This window comes from Tasmannia lanceolata, unplaced genomic scaffold (assembly GCF_043159265.1).
Source record: "Tasmannia lanceolata isolate RefF3 unplaced genomic scaffold, GAP_Taslan_0.1 ptg000016l, whole genome shotgun sequence".
NCBI lineage: Eukaryota > Viridiplantae > Streptophyta > Magnoliopsida > Canellales > Winteraceae > Tasmannia > Tasmannia lanceolata.
Window position 1 is genome coordinate 4446010 of NW_027518693.1, and position 24092 is coordinate 4470101.

Sequence of the window (24092 nt, forward strand, 5' to 3'; positions counted from 1 at the left end):
AACATGCTTGAAGTGATTGTCCCTAGCAAATCTTTAGTTTTAAACCTAACATTTAACAAAGTAAAGTGAATGTCCCTGAATGCGGGGCAGGACAGGGGATGGGATGGGGATTAGATATTCCCCGTGGGGAGGGGATTCCCCATGATCCCCACAGTGGGGAGGGGAGGGGGAGAGGGAAAATTCCCCGCAGAGCGGAAGGGGTAGGGGACCCCAACATCCGGCCCCAACCCACCCCGTTGCCAGCCCTACGTACTGCAGGCGGGGTGAAAATGTTATCTCCCAAAACCTCTCACCAGCCAAATAAAGACAAGTTTCAGTTCATCTCATTATCAAAACATGGTAGTGGGAATATCCGTCCCTCTTCCTTCCAATCATAAAACAAAAAAGACCGCGCAGAGTGTTGTTAGCATATCTGAGAGAAAAGAAATGCTAATGTAACTCTCTAGCGCCACCCAATTATTAGGTCCTAAAACCCCAATCCCAGTGTAGAAGAAAAAAAAAACGGCAGTGGAAAATGGAGGTAGAGGAGGAGGAGAGTGGTGTGACTGCGAGTGCGGAGTCTGCACTACAGCGTAAGATAGAGAAGACGGCGTACGATATGCTGGAAGAGAGCCGAACGTCAATGGAGGAATTGGTAGCAAAAATGGTGTTCATAAAAAAAGAAGGACGACCCAAATCCGAACTCCGTGATTTAATCACTCAAATCTCTCTCCTCTTAGTTCATCTTCGTCAGGTCCCTTCTCCTTTCTTTTTTTCTTTCTTTCAATTTCATTCTATCTGTTTTTTTTTAGGGTTTCAATTTCTTCTATCTTGTTTTGTAATTGTGTTTCCATTAAAATGTTATAATGTAATTGGGTTGTTTTTGGATTTCATGATGGGGTGGAATTCTTTGTAGATGTGTTTAGATTCTTGAAGAATCTCCCGAAACCCTAATCCTCAAACCCTAAGGCCTAAACCCTAAACCCTAAACCCTAAACCTATTGCCGTTCGATAATTCTTTGTGACCTTTGAAATATCTGATTAATTCATCCCTTTGAGCAAAAGCTAATCCTATTGCCATTCGATGCTATGCAAACCAAAGCTCTGATACCAACTGATGTAGGAAGGCTATGGGAAGGAAACAGAAACTTAAGAAAACTATAGGAATGTGCAGGAACTTGCAGGAAATTTTCTGGATGTGTTGCAGAACTAGACCCAAGGAATGGTCTAGTTGTTGATTCATATTTCAGTTTAGACTCAATCCAGGTTTTAAATAGATATTTAACTGTTCAACCCGATTGTAATGGTAAATTCAACAGATCCGGAATCAACTACTTTTGAAGATGGGAAATTCACAGATTTGAACAGAATAGGGAAATACAGATTTATGAAGCTTTAAGGGTTTTAGAAAGAAGATGAAAATTGCTAGAAGATAAAAACTGACATAAACAAATTTGGTAAGGAAGACTAACCTAGGACTGCAAGCATAAAATACAAACAATTAGATTAGGGTAGGGTGCAAAAGGAATCCGCCTTTGATGTTCTATGAATCCACCTAGAGAAGACACATGCCATATCAATATGATAGTGCGAATATCAGTCCCCTATTAAATAATTAGGTTTTCACCACTGCTACAACACTCAGGATGGTATCAACTATGAACATCTGACCAGAAAAGTGTAAAACAAAGTGAGTCGTGCCATTCTCAAAACATGGTAGTGTGGATGTCAGACCCCTATACATATATTTGTATATTTATATACACATTACTCTTTATTTTACACATTTCCATGTAGCTGTTAAAGGCCATTATAATTTTCGAAAGGCTACCCGTCGGAAAAGTGTTTGATAAAGTGAGGAGTGCTGTTCTCAAAACAAGGCAATCCGTATATCATTTCTATATTTTGTGTTGATGCATGTGTGGTAATTACTCCCAATTCCTTATCTAGTTAAAGTTTCTTAAAAGTTCATGGAAGAAAAGAGTTAGTCATTTAGGTGAAGATCGTGTGAGCTTATTCTGTGTTGTATGAAAATGTATTAAGGTTTCTACTGAAATCTTTTCATTACGCTTTCATGTTCTTCCAGTTCCTGATTATTTTCTTTTAGGTTAATCAATTGCTCTTGTAGACTTATATGTTGTTCATATTTTCTTTTAGGTTAATCGTTCCATTTTGTTAGAAGAAGATCGCGTGAAAGCGGAAACGGAAAGTGCAAAAGCACCAGTTGACTTTACTACCTTGCAGCTTCACAACTTGATGTATGAAAAAAATCATTATGTGAATGCCATAAAGGCTTGCAAGGATTTCAAGTCAAAGTATCCAGATATAGACCTTGTACCCGAAGAAGAATTTTTCAATAGTGCACCTGAAGAAATTAAAGGAAATGTGACCTCAAATGACCTTGCACATGACCTAATGTTAAGGAGGCTCAATTTTGAGCTATTTCAGGTAATATTTATACATTGAATTTATTCCAAGAATGCCCAACATTTTCCTTTTTTGTTACATTATGCATTCTTTTGTTAGATATATTTACTCATGTATATATTTATGGTTTTTTTTTTTTTTTACTTTTTATCTATGATAGAGATTTTTTTACAAACTAAATACATGAAGTTGCTGAAATTAACATGTAATGTCTATTATGAGGTCATCTCTCTGGCCATCTATACTTCTCTCTTTGCCTGTCGCATCCTGTTCTTCCACTTTTGAGGTCATCTCTCTGGCCATCTATACTTCTCTCTCTGCCTGCACGTGTGCCGCCCTCCATCCGTCCGTGCGCTGCCTTCCGTCTTTTCCCTCCTTTTCTTCTTTCTTTCTTTTTTTACCTTTTTGTCCTTTTTTCCAAACATGACGTACCCTAAGATCAAACATGACTTACCCTGAGGCCTAACCTGAATTACCTTGAGATTAAACATGTCTTACCTTGTGATCTAACATGGCATACCTTGTGACATGTAACACGACTTAACAAATATGACTTAGCCCGAGACCAAACATGAACCCTAATATCGAACATGACTTACCATGAGAACAAACATGACTTACGCCATACCTTGTGAATGTACCACGACTTAACAAATATGACTTAGCCCGAGACCAGACATGAACCCTAATATTGAACATGACTTGCCATGAGAACAAACATGACTTGCCATGAGAACAAACATGACTTACCCCAATACCTATCATGAACTAACATGAGAACAAACAAGACTTACCCCGAGACCAAACATGACTTACCATGTGATGTGAAACATGACTTATCAGAGGACAGACACGGAGTCACCTTGCGATTTAACTTACCATTGGACCAAACATGTCTTATCGCGTGACATGAAACATGACTTACCCTTGTGTTTAAACTCGAATTACCCTGAGACCAAACATGACTTACCCTGTGGTGCGAAACACAACCTACCCTGAGACCGAACATGACTTACCTCTTGGTGCGAAACACAACTTACCCTGAGAACAATCATGACTTACCCTATGATTGCACCTAGCTTATCATGTAACCAAACATGACTTACCTTGTGACGTGGAACACGACTTACAATGAGAACATGACTTACAGTATTACTAAACTTATCCTGGGACTAAACATGACTTACTCTACGAAGAAACATGACTTACCATTTGATTAAACTTGAGTTAGCCTAATACCAAACATGACTTAGACAGAGAACAAACATGACTTAAACCTGTAACACAACTTACCCCATGAGCAACCTAGACTTATCTTGTGACCTAACTGAGGATGTTGTCCATCCCATGTGGGGCCTACTTTAGTTTATGCTCCATTATTTAGGGGGCTCGCATTAGGTGCGTGGATCCCACAATAGGTCTTTTGAACGCTTCATGTGGGGCAAAAAATATGTATGTGATCCATCACAAATTATGTATGTGGTCCGTCACATTTGGTGCCTACTTAAATTGAGGGTCCATTATTTTGGGGCCTCATAGTAGGAGTGTACTATGTGTGGGTCTCACAATAGATGTTTGGAAAGCTTCATATTGGGCCCTCATCGCATGTAGGTACCTCTTTAGTTGAGGGTCTATTATTTTGGGGTTCCATATCAGGTCTGGGTTGCATCATGCATAACTCAAGTCTCGTGTGGGCACAAATTAAGCTTGCGGTCAGTCACATGTGTGGCCCACTTTAGATGACATTCGGTATGGGGTTTACCATGCATAGATCCCACAATAGGCCTTTTGAGTGAATCATATGGGGCACAAATTACGTATGTGGTCCATCTCATCTGGAGCACACTTTAGTTAGTGTATTATTTTGGTCGCCCATAGTAGAAGATATGTGATGTACCAAATGTGGGTTCCACATTAGGTGTGGGGTGTACACCCCATACTTCCTACTATGTGTGGGTGGGTGTCGCCGCCCCTCTTTCCTCCACCACTCGGAGGTTCTCTTTTTGATCGGGCTGATTTTCATCATGTTTTCTAAAAGATGCAGGGGTGCAATCTGTTTGAAAACATGGCACTTCGATCTCCTTTGAATGAGAGAACACTCCTCCATTTTTCAAGAGTTGTTACGTAGGAATTATGGGTCCTAGGCCCCAGTAATGATTGTTATTTGTCTAGTCCACCAGGCTGGGTAAGTAACCTAGTTACGACCCCGGAAGGTGATAGGCACCAGCCCTGCCCAATCGAATGATCGATCTCTATGCAAGGAAGGCCTTATGTTTGTAGTTTCTCAGCTTGTCGCAAGAAGGAAGTGGAAGTGAGGAAGAAGAATGACTATTTCCTTTATCGGACTATTTCCTTTATTGGGCGCAATGGATTCCGTTCAGGCACTAGTGGGTGTGGATTCCATTCAGGCACTAGTGGGTGTGGATTCCGACTGGACTTGCCCTTCCAATAGGCTTTTGGATCTTGAGGTCCGAGAGGCCCAACCTCCAAAGGAGCTGGTCCGAACAGATCAGTGTCCTTCAGATCGGGTGTTAAGTTTCCTCTCACGTGTACACTAGCGCTAGGGCTCGACTCCCTTCAGGGATTTCGAACCGGCACTTCTTTCCTTCTCTTCGGCAATCGATTCCCTCTTTAAGAAATTTAAATGATTGATTCTCATCTATGTTGCATGTATTCTTTGCCCTCTATGCCGAATCCGTGTCGAAACGTCTCCGCATCCGAATCGGACATGGATTCACGTAGGACACACTCGGATTCTTGTCGTAGCCTTGTCGCGCACGAATCCTGCTTTTTTCAGGTGAATCTGATTCATCGTTGTCTCTTTTGAAATGCGAATTCTGTGTATTTTCCTTTTAAACGCATTTTCTTTTTAACTTTTTTATATATGAAAGCACACCCAAGACTCGTCTTCCTCCTCCAACTCTCTTATTACAAAACTCGGCTCAACCCTCTACCCTCAAAATTTTCATGAATATATATATATATATATATATATATATATATATATATATATATATATATATATATATAGAGGAATCAGATTGTGTGGTCGACCGCACGTTTGGGGCCCTTTGTTAGGATGATCCAAAGCATTCATTTGAAAGGCCCTTACATAGATGGGGTATGTACAAAAAATCAGCTCCATAGGATCATCCTAACCTATCCATTTGTGGAGGTCAAAATGGACAGACACCGTTTGCCACAAATCTGCCCATTTTTGCCCTCCACTTTTGGAGGGGTTAGGATGATCCAATGGACATGATTTTTTGTACACACCCTATCTATGATGGGGCCTTGCAAATTAATGGTTTTGATCAACACAAAAAATGTGGGACCCATGTGTTTGGGCCCTCGACCGCACACTCCTTTTCCTCATATATATATATACTAGCAAAAAACCCCGTGCAATGCACGGGCCGAGAAAGAACTGTACAGACAACATAAAAAACCTATCAATAAAAATAGATAGATAACCCATGACATGATAAATAAAGCTATACACATCAAATGAAGGAAGACGAATAAATAATACCCTAGCTCTTGGCTTCCTTATATTAAGTTCAACTGATTTTGTTGAAAAAAGAGGTTTCAACTATTTTTTTTTTTGAATGATTTCAATTCATCTTTTTTGATGTGTAAAAAAAAGGAGCAAAATTTAGAAATATTTTCTTTCCTTCCCAAACTTTTCCAGAAGATTTATGGAATCCAAACAGGGCAAAAGAAGTCAAATTTACTAATTGAAGAACCAAGAAAACCACAATAAATAAAGTAAATCAAAGCACTATCTAGCTATGGATCTTCCTGAGAATGTAAGCTAGGGTTTCCAAAACTCAAACAAAAAACTTAAGCAGAGAGGAGGGTTTTTTGGAGAGAGAGAGAGAGAGAGAGAGAGAGAGAGAGAGAGAGAGAGACGTGTCGTCTCAACACCACAGATTCGATGGAGGAGACGATTTAACCCCTGCACAAGAGAGAGGGTGAGAGACATGTAGATTTTGTTGGGCTCTAGATTGTAAATTTTTTTGGGCTCTAGATTTTAAGTCGTTTGCTAGATCTTTGTAATGGCCCTCCCATAGTGATAAAGGGTTTGTCACGGCACACGATACCAAAATTGATGCAAATAAATGCCGAAGTTGATGAGATGTAGCCCAAACAGACGCCTCTTCAAGAGCTTCGTGCCATTCACTATCATCTTCTAATAAACCAAATATAAATGTAGGTTGAAGTAAGATAAGGGTAAGATGAAAATGCATATTTTGAAGTAAATGGGAGCGACACTAAAAATATTTTAAAACTAACTGTAAATTCACTGATAGAATTTATAAGGTAATACTTAGAAACGGAAAACATTAAAAGGATCTGAAATCAAATTCAATTTAACCTGATATAAGAGGAATTCAATAAAAAGAAATAACCAAATGTAATTATTTTACCTATAAAGTTGATGAGGATCAAGAAGCCTAAGACTCAAACCTTAAGGAACTCGGTAGTTGAAAACTGTAAAAAAAAAAATAGGTATTGTTGATTTAAGCTAATAACATGATTATAGAAGTTTCTTGAAGCAGCCCCAAAAAAAAGACACATTAGAAAGCAAAGTATATTGATTTAAGTTAACAGATACAGCATTATGCATTCTTCAATTTTTTTTCGAGTTTTTTTTTCCAAATCTCATGTAGTGGTCCAAGGATGCAATCATCAACACATGATGCGGGCTTCAATTACAACTTAGTTCAATTATCATCTCATCCAGCATGTGACTAATCAAGATAGATACACTTGTAGCCACAATGGAAAACATTGAATGTTGAACCCAAACAGAGTGAAGGAATCGACAAACAATTGAAACATTGTTTCTATAAAAGAATAAATAGGAATAAACCTCAAGTAAATGAAGCCAAGTCAGGACATAAACTGGAATGGATAAATAAAATAAGGTAGAACAGCACAAAAATTATTACTTATTATGCAGTAAGCACTTCTGTATTCAATACTCCATACTTTTATCTTATAACCATTATCCCTAACTGACTTAACATTTTTTTGTCATAACTATTACCCTTAAAATTGTTCATAGAATAAGGATCAAGATATTGGTTAAAAAATGTTCAACAGAATAAGGCTCAAGAGATTTGTATACCATATGCATAAAGATGTACAATGACTTAAGAGTCCACATAGATATACAATTAAGATGATTGAGGGAGAATAGAAAATGAAATACTCAAGATCTATATCAAAAAAGGAAAATAACAGAAAACAATTTAAAATAGAGCCGTAAGTAAGAATTTCTTTGAGGCATTTCATCGGGCACCGCATCTACATATCAAACTTGATAAAAAAAGGAGGGAAAAACACAAAGAGGTAAGACAATGAAAATCATTTCCTACCCAAAAGAACTGACATACAGAAGAAAATTAAATAAGGGGAAGCATGTCATCAATGAAACGTAGGAATGGTATTTAAAAAAAAAAGCCAAAGTGAAAACAATATGAAGGAAAAGCATCCCAACATGCGGTATTAGACTTTGAAAAAAAATATACCAACAAACTGGGAAATCGTAATGAAATTTCATGAAAAACATGAGGCATAAATCAAACTGATAGTCTTTAACAAATGAGAATTTAATTTAATTTTCTGGGGAGTTGGGGGTGTGTTGATTTAGGAGAGTTTTTTTATTAGAAATGTCCATTCCAGTTTATTTGTGAATTTTAAAGGGTTAGGGTTTCCTTTCAACTTTACTCTTATTTTTTTTATGTGGGTTTTGATTTAGGCACCTAGGGCTCCAATTTTTCTCTTCTGGGTTCGTGAACGGAAAAATGGTTGAGGCCTAAAAAGACCGAAACGAAATCTCAGAAAACTGCAACCCTAATGAAATGAAATTTAAATTTCATGGAAAACATAAGAGAAAAAACTCCCCAAAAACAGCCACATGAAATGGGAAAAACATCAAAACGGGAAAATGGTTGAGGCCTAAAAAACCCAAACGAAATCGGTGTTTTACCTTTTTTTTACCGGGAAGATCTTCAAATCCGTTGCTTGAGATACATAGCCTCTTCTTTTGTTTAGAAATATATGCAGCGAGAGGGAGGGAGAGAGAGACAAACGAACTGTTGTAGTAGAAATATCTCTGACGTTGCAAGAGTGATTGGAGAAATATCTGTAGGTGAACATGAATCGTGAGAAAGGAGGAGATATTTGGGGGAAAATAAGAAAATGTTGTTTTTACCCTCACATAGATCGTATGTACAGATATGTGGGAGGGCAAAAAAGGGTAAAAATCATGCAGAATCATGAGAAAGGAGGAGATATTTGGTGAAAATAATAAAATGTCGTTTTTACCCTCATATATACTAATGAAGTGTAAAGGAATACAGGAAGTAATTGACCAATCCATGATGGCTTTGGGAAACTAAAGCAGCTACCAAAAGCTTGTGGCTCTTCCTTATGCAAGTAAAAAATGTGGTATGCAATGATGAAATATGTGAAATTTAAAAAGTATGCTTCAAATGAGAAACTTTTGAATGCAATACGGAATATAGATGAATTGTCCAACCAAATCCACTACTAAATCTGACTCACAACATCCCTCACCACATAACCCTAAAAAAAAAGAAATTTCCATTTCTAGTGATCATTATCTTGATGACCAAAATGGGAAATTGAAATCCTTAAAATCGCAACAAAACATAGCTATCAGCAATCAAACCTCGAATTAGACATAAAAAATAAGAAAGTATGTCATTTAAAATTAAAAGATCAAGGGCCCTAAAGTATGTTTCAATTTATAGAATGCAACGAACTAAATGTTTGGTGTTGTTTAACAACTTATAATGATATAATGAAAACTCCAGCTATAACACACTAAAAAAAGCTCAGACATTGCAAAATAACATATACTATTAATGCATCAAAATGTAATACGACTCCAGATTCTATTAGTACATCTCAGTAGCAATTATAAAACTCTAAGACTCTAAGTTGGAAAAAAAACAAACATGCTTCTCATGGAATGGATGCAAGATTCCCAAGTACACATATGGCAATTTACATTTTTCCTAATTATGTTTGTGTCTTTTGCGTAAACAGAGGATTATAGAGATGTGATGAAGCATTAGCCGAACAAAAAATATATTTTGGCTATAGAAACGGCCAATCAAGCTTTAACATTTCAAAATTTAACTGTCAGCCACATGGATATAATTTAAAGTGCAATAAAATAAAAAATAAAATAAAATAATGTGACTCTGCCATGGACGCCAATTTACAGCCCAGATGATGGAAACGGATCTCTAACTCGGGATGGAGAAAAGCATCCCCGAAACATCATAAGCCAACAAAATCTGAAGCTCGTGCGATTACATGGTTCTTGCCCTTCTCTTTCAGCTCACACACCATAGAGAAAAAAATGAAACCACAGAAAAAGTCAAAAAAATAATTATAATACGAACCTGGGTTATATGAGGAAGCATAAAAAGGTGTTACGTTGTCGAGAAGGAGAAAAGTGTCGCTTCCGCTCCTACTGCTGATGCTTTTGAGTAATGAAAAGATGGAGATTTGGAGCGGTTTTCATATTCTTTTCTTCTGAAAAAATAGCAGTTTTCATGTTACTACATAACGCATCCCTGTCACCAATAAGTAAAATTGATAGTTCATAGTTAAAATACGGAGGATCTTTTATAAACATAAGCAAGTAACATGCATGAGACCGAGGATGCTAATTGAACATTATGATTAGATCATCCTAACCATTCCCCTTGTTGTATATTGGAGCTTATTGATCACTGGTAACATAGTTATTTTGATATATCAAGGTAATGTTGTTGCAACGATAATAGAGAAATAACAGCAAAGCAAAGTACATGCGAAAAAGGAGATGCTTTCATTAATCTGACCAATGTTTTCAATAACTTAGTTATGCTTTAAAAATACCAAATCATAGATTATATACATATAAATATCGACCTTTTCAATGGAGAAGATTATTTTCGGGTCAGAAGCAATTTGTGAATTTTGTTGAAAGCATCATAATGTAAGTTTGAAGGGAAAGTAGATTTCAAATGATCAATAAAAAAGAAGGCGTGTTTAAATGATATATAAAAACAGTGGAAAAATCGGTGGGAATCACCGAGAGAAACAATTTTTCGCTAATTTAAGTATTTAAAAACCCAAGTTCCATAGTCCACATTATTTTTAAATACAACATATACCTGATTATCATGTTGTAACTGTGCTGGCTGAAGCATCGCTTGAAATATAGTGCAAAGAACACATCCAGAGATTTTGTTCGAAAAAAAAGAAGAGAAACACCCAGAGACAGGGTGAGCTTGCATCCACCTATGATACACTTAAGTTCCCTGTTGTTTCTAAAACAGGGAAGGACTACCATATTGTGAGCAGGTATGAAATTAAAAAAAAAATACACAGACAGTGTTCTCTTTGAAAAGTACAGAGTACTAAATTCTCTGCACATTTATAATGCAATTCAATTTAACCAAACAAATTAAAAAATTAATTTGTGAAACCAATTTTTGAAAAGGAAAAGGTAGAGGAAGAAGAAGAAGCAGAGAAAAAGGCCTAAAAAGGAAAAAGCAGTAGAAGGAGAACAGAATCCCTAAAAACATAGAGAGACTGAGTTCTAAATTATCTTGACATATTTTTAGTTTCAGCTATTACTTTTTTCTTAATTAGGTTGTGGTTAGAAATAGATAAAATAACTATTTTGTGACACCGATTTGTGAAAAGGATTAAGTTTAAGAAGAAGAACATAAGGCCTAGGTACATGCTTGAATCGGCCTTTCTAACTAAACCCTTGAGACATCTTCACAAAGTTCACCAGAAGATGCATTTGCTAAAACAACGAGAAGGACACTGCAGAGAAAAAAAAAAGGAAAAAGAAAAGAAAAGAGAAGCTCATGTTTCAAGCTAGAACCAAGTCTCATAGCAGAAACTGACACAGCCACATAAATGCACTTGTGTGAATCCATATAGTTAGATTAGAAATAAAATAATAATATCGTTTCCATTAATTGAACGGTGTAAATACATGAAAATAGCAGAAAAATATATTCATTGAAATTCAAATTAACCAAACAAATTAAAAAAAACCAATTTACAAAACCAGCTTCTGAGAATGAAAAAGTAGAATTTACGAAACCACAGACCCATATCCCAAGAAATCAAATCTATCAATATCATTCAAATTTAGAATGAGAACATAAAATGAAAGCAAAACACACTCAAATTAGATTAAGCAAGAAATGGCTGTATCGCTTCAGAAGTTAATCAAAACAAATTAATGAAATAAACATACCTTCAATCAACAGTTCTGAGTTTGTAATTCTCCTTATATTACTCTAAGGTCTGAAAATCTTATGTCCTATCCACAGCAACGTCAAGAAATCTGGAACATAAAAAGGGTAGGACATAAAGCATCAATAAAGAGTCATTAGAGGCAAATACAGGTTTATATTCTACTGATAGCAATGTCAAGAAATGTGGAATTCGTGAGTCAATTTGAAATTTACAAAAAAGAAAAGAAAAATAAAAGACACATTTTTAAATTCTCTTCACATCTACAATAAAATTAGATTTAACCAAACAAATTTCTGAAAAGGAAGAAGTAGAAGATAATGAAGAAGAAGAACAGAAGGCTTCACATTTATAATCAAATTGAATTTATGCAAAAAAAAAAAAAAAAAATAAAAATTTCGTGAAACCAGTTTCTGAAAAGAAAATAGTAGTTGTAGAAGAAGAAGAACAAAATATCGTGGTGCGTGCTTCAGACAAAAGCCCTACATACATGAATAGAAAAAAGTAATAGCTGAAACTAAAAATTTACAATTTCTAACCACAACCTAATTAAGAAAAACAAAATTAAATTAAAGTGAAAAAAAAACACTTACCATTGTAGAATCAGAGAGAAACGCCTACCTGGAGGTCTTGAAGGGGTTTAGTTACATGGGTTTTGCTACATGGGTTTTTATATTTGGGGTTTATGGATTAGTTTTTTGTGGTTGTTCGATGGGAAGGGGAGAAGAGGGAGACGAAGGAATGAAGGATACGGCGATGGAGAGAGAGATAGAGAAAGAGAGGGACACGTGATACTCTCGTTGGTAAAATATCATCCCCAAATTTACTTGAAATGTACGACTGTAGAAATATCTCTGACGTTTGAGAGACTTGGGAGAAAGAGAGAGGGGACATGTACGACTTTAGAAATATCTCTACGTTTGAGAGAAAGAGAGGGGATCAGAGGACACGTAGCAGATAGACGTGGATAGCTGTAAGCTTTAAAAGGAAGTAAGGATGTCGATTTTGTCCTCTCCTATATATACAGTAATAATTCACTCTTTCTTAAAGGAAAAATATCTCTGGTACAACATGAGACGTTGAATAAAAAAAGGAAAAATATCTCTTGAACTTCAGTCATTTTCTCCTTGATAAGGGCAAAACTACCCTCATGAAATAGCTGGATAGATAATCTGGGAAGAGCCTCAAACAGTAAAAAACAACCACTTGACGTGTTAAAAGCACATATTTTTCAAATAAATGAAAAAAATTCATCATTTTCTCTTCTGCTATATATATATATATATATATATATATATATATATATATAGAGAGAGAGAGAGAGAGAGAGAGAGAAAACCGTTTCTACACACAAGTGTAGATAAGTTATTTACACACTAGCTTAAAACACAGTGGGGGGCATATTGTTTGGGTGATCCAAACCATTCATTTGATTGGCCCTCACATAGATAGGGTGTCCACAAAAAATCAGCCCCATAAGATCATCCCAACCCTACGATTTGTGGAGGCAAAATGGACGTGTATAAACCTTCACAAATTTGTCCATTTTTTGCCTCCACGGTTAGAAGGGTTAGGATGATCCTATGAAGCTGATTTTTTGAAGACACCCTATCTATGTGAGGGCCAATCAAATGAATGCTTTGGATCACCCAAACAATGTGGGCCCCCACTGTATTTTAAGCTAGTGTGTAGATAACTTATCTACACTTGTGTGTAGAAACAGTTCTCTCATATATATCCAAGCCATCCATTTTAAAGGCCCTCACATAGATAGGGTGTTTACAAAAAATCAGATCCATAGGATCATCCCAACCCTGCGATTTGTGGAGGTAAAATGGTTGTCTTTAAACCTTCACAAATTAGTCCATTTTTTGCCTCCACAGTTCGAATGGTTAGGATGATCCCTATGGATCTGATTTTTTGTGGACACCCTATCTATGTGAGGGCCTTAAAAATGAATGGTTTGGATCACCCAAATAATGTGGACCCCACTGTATTTTAAGCTAGTGTGTAGATAACTTATCTACACGTGTGTAGGAACCGTTCTCTCTCTCTCTCTCTCTCTATATATATATATATATATATATATATATATATATATATATATATATATATATATATATGAGGAAAGTGTTTCTAGTTGGTCGGCTAGAGAACCTTCTCTGGTCTGCTGACCAAAAAACACAGTGGACCCACATTATTTGGATAATCCAAAACATTCATTTGATAGGCCCTGGCATAGATAGGGTGTGCCCAAAAAATCAGCTGCATAGGATCATCCTAACCCTTTGATTTGTGGAGGTTAAAAATGGACAGATTTGTGGAGTTTATACGCGTCCATTTTAACCTCCATAAATCGAAGCGTTAGGATGATCCTATGGAGATGATTTTTTAGGCACATCCTATCTATGTCAGGGCCCATCAAATGAATGCCTTGGATCATCAAAACAACGTGGGCTCACTGTGTTAGGATCATCCTAACCCTGCCATTTGTGGAGGGAAAAATTGGGCAGAAACATGGACACTCAGTGTCTATTCTCCCCCCCCCCCCTCCACCTTTGATTGGGTTAGGATGATCCTATTGATCTGATTTTTGGTACACACCCTATCCATGGAAGGGCCTTCCAAATGAATGCTTTGGATGCTCAAAAAACAAATGTGAGGCCACATGTGTTTTTGAGCTCTAGCTCAGATAAGTTAATATATAGGAAAGTGTTCCTGAGCTCGAGCTCAGATAAACTAAGCACGTGCTTAGGGAGCTCCCTAAGCACAAGTGGCTTAAAAAGCCACCGATTGGTCGCTTTTTGTGGACCCCGCAGAGGTGGACCCGCCATACGGACCAATCGGTGGCTCTTTAAGCCACTTGTGATTAGTGAGCTCCCTAAGCACGTGCTTAGAAACACTTTTCTCATATATATATATATATATATATATATATATATATATATATATATATATATATATATATATATATATATATAGGGGCGAGGTTTCTGAGCTAGAGCTCATAATACACCATCTCCCATAGTTGTTTGACTCATCCAACCCATTCATCCTATAGCACCTCACATAGATAGCGTGTTCCTAACAAACCATAATCCTAACCATTCGATCTATAGGAGCCTAATTTCTAGCCATCCATTTTAAACCTCCACAAATCATAACCCTAACCATAACCTATAATCCTAACCATAACCTATAGAATGAATAGGTTGGATGACTAAAACAAGTAAACAACTATGGGAGATGGGGTTTCTGAGCTCGAGCTCATAAACCTTTTCCTAACACACACACACACACACACACACATGAGTAAAGGGTTTCTGCGCTCGAGTGCAAAAACAGTGGTGGGTTCACATTGTTGAGGGGGTCCAAAGCATTCATTTCATGGATAGGGTGTCCACCAAAAATCAGCTCCATTGGATCATTTTAGGGTGTCCATTTGTGGGGTGAAAAAATGGGCAGATTAGTGGACAAACAGTATCTGTCCATTTTCACCCCCACAAATGGACACCCTATGATGGTCCAATGAAGCTGATTTTTGGTACACACCCCTTCCATGATGGGGCCTTTCAAATGAATGCTTAGGATCACCCAACAATGTGGCCCCACCCTTGTTTCATGCACTCGAGCACATGAACCCTTCTCTCTCTCTCTCTCTCTCTCTATATATATATATATATATATATATATATATATATATATATATATATATATATATATATATATATATGAGGAAAGTGTTGGTGAGCTTAAGCGCCCAATCACATTGGGGCCTACTTTGTTAGGATGATCCAAAGCATTCATTTGAAAGGCCCTTACATAGATGGGTTGCGTACCAAAAATCAGCTCCATAGGATCATCCTAACCCATCCATTTGTGGAGGTCAAAATGGACAGACATTATTTGTCCACAAATCTGCCCATTTTGTCCTCCACAAATAGAGCCTATGGAGCTGATTTTTGGTACACACCCTATCTATGATAGGGCCTTGCAAATGAATGGTTTGGATCACCACAGAAAATGTGGGACCCATGTGATTGGGGCGCTTAAGCTCACCAACACTTTCCTCATTATATATATATATATATATATATATATATATATATATATATATATATATATATATATAAATTTTGGAAAATTTCTTTTATTTAAAAATTATCGAATCCGAATCCTACTTTTGGGGGTTTGCCGAATCCGACACCTCGAATCTATGTCGGATCCCGACACGCAAATCTGAATCCATGCAACACTGATTCTCATGCAGTTGAGGGAAAATGAACTATTATAAAAAAGTGATGCTATTCCAGTTTTTCCGATGTGGTAGATTCATTACTCTGGGGAGTTTTCGCTCTTCGTTTCAATGGCTAGTTGTCGGATACAGAACTTGACACCCTATCAAAGTTTCAAGAGTGGGCATCTGTATCTTGTGCCGCACGAGGGGGGATTTCGTAAGGAACCAATCGTATACATGGTGTCGTATACATGGTGTCGTACGGAGTTACTGGTCTATAACCCTTATGAGGCCAATGCTTGAGTGGAGTAACTCCTTCCGACCCTACCTCTTAGGCAGCAAAACAGGAAATTATGGCCGTGAAAGGAAAATGAGTGAAATACTTGCAAGACATGGCTGGACACAGAGTTTTGGCGGTCTTTTGCACTCCTTAGTTGCTAATTCGATCCGAATCTACTAGCGGTCTGAGATTCTACCACTTTTTGCTATGCTTCTCAATCTTCTTTACTTCTCGGTTTATTGCTGTCTATTTTGCCACTATGATCCCTCATTTCTCTTGTATTATCGTGTTCTCCAGAAGGTAAAAAATAAAGTCTCCTCAAATCTCAAATGAGGGAGTTAATGCCTTATTAATAGTAGAGGGGAGAAAAGGACAAATGGTTCCTTTCTGTTTGGTCTGATCAGATGTGCGGAAGTCTGATCAAACGCCTGCAACTTTGTGTAGCTTTTAATGGCTGTTGGCGGCAGAAAGTCAGCTAACTGCCACCGCAACTGCAAAGTAAAGATTCATTCGAGCGCCGACCATGGTCGGTGGTGCCCGATCAGTCATTTCGACCATGGGAGGTGGATGATCGGATGTGCAATCGGTTACTATAACTTGTGATCGGATACCTCTGGACATTTCGACCATGGTCGGGCGCACTGCTAGATTTCCAACGGCGTCTCCCATGGTTGGTGGTATCCAATATGATAGGGGCATGTCCGATCGAACTCCTCCAGAGCCTTTTGGTCTTTTTTGAGGTCCAGTTGATTTTGGAAAGAGTTTTCTGGGGAACTATTTTGTCTCTTCCTCATAAAACATTTTCTAAATGTGCCATTGAGGGACTTTTATATTCTATCCGCAAGTTTGAGGAACACAACTCATCATCAGAGGGCTAGACTGTTCAGTGACGGTTCGTACAAAAAAGAGGTGTGAACACTATGGGACCCTAAACCCGCCACATGTGATGGGTCTATGTGAAACCTTCAAACACATGCCCCACATGTGCTAGACCATATACGTAATTTGTGCCTCACATGAGACCCTCAAAAGACGTAGTGTGGGATCTATTCATGGTACACCCCATACCTAATGTGGGGCCCAAAAATTATAAACCTGACCCCATCCCGTGCTAAAGTAGACTGCACATGTGACTTACCACACACTTAATTTGATCAAAAGGTAAGTCCTGTTTGCTCACAGGGTAAGTTATCTTCTCAGGGTAAAAGTTTAATCATAGGGTAAGTCACGTCTCTTCTTAGGATAAGTCATGTTTGGTCTTAGAGCATGTCAAGTTTAATCACTGTGTGAGTCATGTTTGTTCTCAAGGTGAGTCATGTTTGGTCTCAAGGCAAGTCATTTTGGTTCTCAGGATAAGGCATGTTTGGTCTCAGTGTAAATCAAAGTTGTCTAACAACAGGGTAAGTCATGTTTGTTCTTGGGGTAAATCGTGTTTTGCGTCATAGGGTAAGTCATGTTTGGTACCAGTATAAGTCATGTTTAATCACTGGGTAAGTCATGTTTGTTCTCAGGGTAAGTTGTTCATTGCATCACAAGGTATGTCATGTTTGGTCTCAAGGTAAGTCAAATTTAATGTAAGGTAAATTATGTTTGTTCTTGGGGTAAGTCGTGTTTGGTCTTGGGGTAAGTCATGTTTCGTCTCGAGTAAGTCATGTTTGTTCTTACTTCTTAAAGTCACATTAGGTCTCATGGTAAGTCATTTTTTCAATCATAGGTCTCAAGGCATGGTTTTAAATTTTCTCGAAATTTCCCCGAAACGACGTAAATGTTTTCATTTCCATCCCCACCGAAACAAAATCTACATTAATTCCTTCCACGTCATTATTTCCCCAATTTTTTTTCCGAAATTCTCGAAATTCGACCGAAATGGTCGGAACGACAAACAATGGAAAGATGTTATCATTTGCATTTCGTTTTATTTTTGCATGGGATGTCAGATCGGCATGAGTCCAATAATACCTTGTAACTCTATGTGGTATTGACAAAGAGTTGGGTTCCTTAGAGGGGAGACTGGTCATTGTATTTTCATAGGTGGGGATTACAAGTCAGCATATGCACTTTGTCCTTGTTCGGCAAAGCTTCTCATTATCTCTTTTTTAGCGGATGGGACATACAGAAACTGGAGAATGAGAATTGCTCTAACGAATTTGTGTTGCTTTGGAACAGCCACGCTTCACCAGATGAAATATCTCCAGGAAAACAACACTTTTTTCCCCACAGAGGGCGAGCCTTGGTGCAACGGTAAGGTTGCTCCATTGTTACCTAGTGGTTACAGGTTCGAGTCACGGAAACAGCCTCTCTGCAAAGCAGGGGTAAGGCTCCGTACATCTAGCCCTCCCCAGACCCTGCAATGGCAGGAGCCTCGTGTAGTGGGCCATCCTTCTTCTTTTTTGTTTCACCTATCAAACAACCAGTTTTTTTTCTTTTTGGAAGGCAATTTTATTTTATTTTAATATTCTTTTTTAACACAATTAGTAGTCATCATAAAAATTTGGTTTCGTACTTTTTTAATCCTGGTTAGACAATTTTCAGAAATTTGTGAATCCAATTTTTAGATATAATTTATTAGTATCTCTTTCTCACTGTTTCAGCGGAGAGAGCTCTGCAGATTTCATGAAGAACTGGAGCAGCGAAAAAAAAGTCTCTTGGAAACCATTGCGAACCGAAAGAAGTTCTTAACAAGTCTCCCTTCACATCTGAAATCTCTTAAGAAAGCATCCTTGCCAGTGCAACAACATCTAGGGATTTTGCACACCAAGAAATTAAAGCAGTACCACTCAGCAGAGTTACTTCCACCTCCACTCTTTGTAATTTATTCACAATTCTTGGCCCAAAAAGAAGCATTTGGAGAGAATATTGATCTGGAGATCTTAGGAAGTGTCAAAGATGCACAAGCTATTGCCCACCAGCAAGCAAATAAGGATACTGGTAATTGTGTGTACCTTTTCATTTATGTGTTTCATGATTCTTCATGCACAGTTGTCAAACTCTTACGAGTCGTATGAGTCGACTCCCGAGTTGGGTCTAGCTGCTGGACTTTCGAGGCGAGTCGCATGGGTGACTCGTAGATTGTCAAACTCTTACGAGTCGTAGGAGTCAACTCCCGAGTCGAGTTGAGTCGCTGGGCTTTTGAGGCGAGTCGCATGGGTGACCCGCCTCTGTTAAAGACTTGTCCGAGTTGTCTGATGACTCGAACGAGTCGCTGAGAGTCGACTCGAAAAACTAAGACTCTTACGAGTCGAGTCAAGTCGCTGGGCCTGGTCTTTCTTGTTTTGACAGTTGAAAACTTGGAAGTTGGAACTTAGAACTTAATTATTTTTGTGCATGTAAGTTACAAGCATATAGTTATTTATATTTTTGGCTTAGTACTTTATCTATTTGCTATTGGGTTATATTTTTTACATGGTTCATCGTTTGATATATACTTATATATTTCAGCTACATTTCTGTTCTTATCAATAACCATTTGGAGTCACTAGTCGAGTCAAGTCACAAGTCATAAAATTAAGAAATCGAGTCACGAGCCGAGTCACTGGTTGACAACTATGTCTTCATGCACTTAATTTAGTGTTAATGACTCAGGTGTTAGTACAAACACAGAGAACATCAGGTTGGATGATGATGCACCTGAGGAGGAGGATGATGGCCAGAGAAGGAGAAAGCGGCCAAAGAAGGTTCCAGTCAAAGATAGCCTTGACCATGCAGGACTTTATCAATCTCATCCGCTTAAAGTCATCCTCCATGTATATGATGATGAGGTTGTCGATGCTAAGCCCGCGAAACTGGTCACTCTGAGGTTTGAGTACTTATTAAAGTTGAATGTTGTATGTGTTGGAATTGACGCATCACAAGAAGGACCTGACAGTAACATTTTATGCAACTTATTCCCTGATGACACTGGCGTTGATCTTCCTCACCAGGTATGGATGTTTTGCATTGCTGCCATTCGAAAAAAAAAACAAAAGAAAAGATGTTTTTCATTGCATGTCTTGCCAGCCTTCTTTCCATATGCGTGCATTTACTATTTCCTTCTCTCTGACAGTAAATTCTGTATTGGTGTGTAGACTGCTAAGCTCTTTGCTGGTGGGGCCGTTGCATTTGATGAAAAGAAAACAGTGCGCCCATATAAGTGGGCCCAGCATTTGGCCGGAATTGATTTTTTGCCCGAGGTCTCACCTCTGCTAACAAGCTGTGAAACTCAAAGTGGTGAAATGCTAAAAGGTGCTACCATTCTTTCTGGGCTTTCTCTTTATCGTCAGCAGAATCGTGCTCAAACAGTTGTTCAAAGGATCCGGTCTCGTAAAAAAGCTCAGCTGGCTCTTGTGTGAGTCACTGCTCTGTGAATTTTGGGATCTTGGACAGTTGGCAATACATTGACTCATTGCCGAGGCAAAATACAGTGTACTACTAGCCATACATTGGTTCTTAATAGTTCAGTTGCTTGTTTTAGGATTCTAGGACTTGTTATTTAGATTTTCTTCATGATATGTTTTGAGGATTATGGCTTCTAACTGAGAAATCTTGGCTGACTTCTCATGTTGGATTTTGTTGCAGAATCTGCAATTTGATTGGTTTTTTTTGCCAACAACAAATATTGATATTTTCTATGGTCTTCATTCTATTGCATCCGTAATGTTATCTCTTGCCTAACTGGTAATGTATATTGCCTAGTTAAAAGTTTGAAAATTTTGGTTGGCTTACAGGGAGCAGCTTGATTGCTTAACGAAGCTTAAATGGCCCCATCTGACTTACGAAAACATTCCATGGGCATCGCACACCCCATTGTGTACTTTGCAAAGTTGGTCACATACACAAAATCGTGGTTCATCTTTGCCTGCTTTGGCTGTGGAGGAAGTTCCAGTTTCTATGGAGCTTGACCCAGATGGGAAATCTAGGGCACTGAAGGAAGATGAAGTAGAGAGTGCAAGGGAAGATGGAGAACTCCCATTAGCAGCCCATGCTCCAGTGTTTCTAAATGATTCTAAACCCCCTCCCCCTAAAGGGTCCGAACTCGAACATTCTATAAGGCTGGCTTTGATTTCAAAGAGCATGACACCTAACAACATGGGAAAATCTCCAAGTTTCAGGAAAAATGAGGACACTTCAGAACTCATAGTGGACAGTGAAAGTGATCCAGAGGAGCCTGTTTATAATGATCCAGAAGCAGAAAATGTGGCAAGCATAGGATTGTGTGATATTATTGACAGATCTTGGGAAGACTATGGTGTCAGAGAGTTTAATCTGGTTTTGAGTGGGAGAATGGATGGAAATGAGAGGAATGTAAATTTAGAAGCCAAGGTAGATAAATTTATGTTGTGTTTTTTCTCAGCTATCATTTCTTGGTTTCGTCTTTTTGACCTCTTTCACCTTGGCAGATCAAGATCAGCATGGAGTATCCTCTTAGGCCTCCTCTTTTCACTTTGAGCTTGTCCACAACTATACCTGGAGATATTTCGTCTAATGAAGCCCAAGATGAATCTTTGCCATGTGGGAAGAATGGTGTGAAATGGTGCAATGAACTTCGTGCAATGGAAGCAGAGGTAAGTGATTGAAAGATTAAGCAGTTTGGATCCTCTAGTTCTATGTTGCAGCATCCGTACAGGTATGTGTCGGATCGGAATCCGACACGGATATCGAGTATCTGAGTCTGCCAACCTAAAAAAGAAAGATATGCTGATTCGTCATAATATTTTCATCAATTCTTAAATTTTAATTTTTTACATAATAATATAGTTATAACAAGTAAATGAGTTTTTATATGGTGTGTGGCAAAATAGGTTGGGCCCCCCAAAAATGAACGTTTTGGATCATCTTATGGAGTGGGTCGTACACTACTTTTTGAAAAATACTGGACTATACGGCCACACACCATATAAAATCTCAGTATATTTTCATACAAAAACTTACTATTTGGACAGATAAAACTCAATTTGGGGTAATTGTAAAGTTGTGGTAGTAGCATTAAGAAGAAAACAGATAAAGAGACCTAGAAGTCTCGCAGAGATCCCTAAAGTATTGGAATGGTGCTTGGCCTGTTTAGAAGAATCCATGCGACATAGCTCTGGTTGAATCTTTAATCGTAATTCCTCAAAATTGTATTCCCCCTTTCATGTTGCACAGGTTAATCTTCATATCTTAAAGATGTTGCCTTTGGACTATGAAAATCACATCTTAGCTCACCAAGTACACTGTCTTGCAATGCTATTTGATTTTCAAATGGATCAGCAATCCTCATTTTCTGGAACAAGGAAGAGTACCTCTGTAATTGATGTTGGGTTATGCAAGCCAGTCAGTGGAACGATTCTTGCAAGATCTTTCAGGGGCCGAGACCGAAGGAAGATGATCTCTTGGAAAGACATGGAATGCACCAAAAGCTATCCTTACTAGAATTTAGGACCCAAGTGGCCACAGAAGTTTATGAAGGTAACTGTAAGAACTTTTCTATTTTGAAATTACGTCGTGCTTGCAAATTTGGGATCACCCGACGAAAGATTCTGTTGCGGGACAACTGAGTTTTTTGGGTTTATTCTTGATATGGACATTAATGCTGCATGCTTGGATTTATGTACTACTATTGCTTGGTTTTAGTTTTGAATTAGAACACTACCAAAAGTGCCAATTGAGGCAAGAGAATTTGTGACTGTATTGAGACTTTGAGAGTACATGGGATGAGTTTTTTTGCTTGGGACAGTAGGCTTAGAGAAATCATAAATGAGAGGAAATTGACAACGTATCCACCCCCTTCTAGGGATCATCTGCACTTTTTTTTAATTTTTTTTTCTTTCACAATATGTTGCAGGGTATGAAAGCAATGTTCCCACTGCAAAAGTTTGGGGGAGTATTGTTCTTGGTTGCACAAAAAAGAATCAATATCTGTCCCTTTTGTCATGGTTTGACAAATTTGGAAGGACAGAAACAATCACATCTTTAAGGGCCTATTTGGATTACAAAAATAAATAAAAAAACATTACTGACATTTTTTTCTTGGGAAAATTATTTTACTTTTGCGCTTTACCATGAAAAGATATGATTATGGTTAATTTAGAGGGATATTTTCATAAATTTAAGCTCCCTCTGTAAAAATTGAATGGTTCTTCGGTGTGTGAAAAAAGTAGAACTTTGAGAAATTTGTTTCCTTTCCGAACTTCACCAGAAAATTCCTGCAATCCAAACAGGGCCGTCGACAAGTTTAGGAATTTTGGTAGAATAATAATAAATACTAAGATAAGTTATCCATTTGGCAAAAAATTAGTAAAACGATGTCCTCATACATCACAAGTAATCCATAGAATTTGGAGAAACGTTGTATATGAGATTGGTAAATCGGTTGTCAAACCCAAATGGCAGCCCACATCTCAAGGTTGTATAGAACTTAAATTTGATGGGAGTTCCATTGGTAAGCCGGGTCCTTCTGCAATGGTCCTAGTTTTGGGCTTACACATTGGTTTGGCTCTAGGCTCCGTCTTAACTTTGGTTTGAGATAGGCTTGTATGTGGGTCCATGGCTATGAAGCTCTTAGGGTCGTCCCTAAGATTTGATCACATTCATGCTCTGGTATGTCCCATTTCTGTACTGCTGTAATATTTATAATTACCTTTTAAAAAATACTAAAAAGACACTGCTATTTGTTGTTGACTTGTTGCAATGTTTGAAACCAAAGAAAGTGGAGACAAGTGAGGAATGCCATTACCTAAAGAAGGCAGTGCAGATATCATTTCTCTTCCTAATTTGAGCCTGGTCTGGGTTTTTCTACAACCTGTCGACTTCATGTTTCAGTTTGTTACACCACACTGCTTGAGAGAAATGATGTTCCTTAGTTATATCCTCTACTCAGATTGCAGTTGTTTTGGCTATGGATGATAT

General features: G+C 37.9%; 1 protein-coding gene across 1 annotated transcript; it reads left to right on the top strand.

The window, feature by feature from the left end:
• Positions 1-396: 396 nt before the first annotated feature.
• On the top strand, positions 397-22962 carry THO5 (THO complex, subunit 5). Its single transcript, XM_077356864.1, has 8 exons — positions 397-733; positions 2137-2427; positions 18821-19157; positions 19812-20149; positions 20294-20553; positions 20933-21527; positions 21605-21769; positions 22350-22962. The coding sequence occupies exons 1-8, from the start codon at positions 515-517 to the stop codon at positions 22614-22616; spliced, it is 2472 nt and encodes an 823-aa protein (XP_077212979.1). The 5' UTR covers positions 397-514; the 3' UTR covers positions 22617-22962.
• The last annotated feature ends 1130 nt before the right edge of the window (positions 22963-24092 follow it).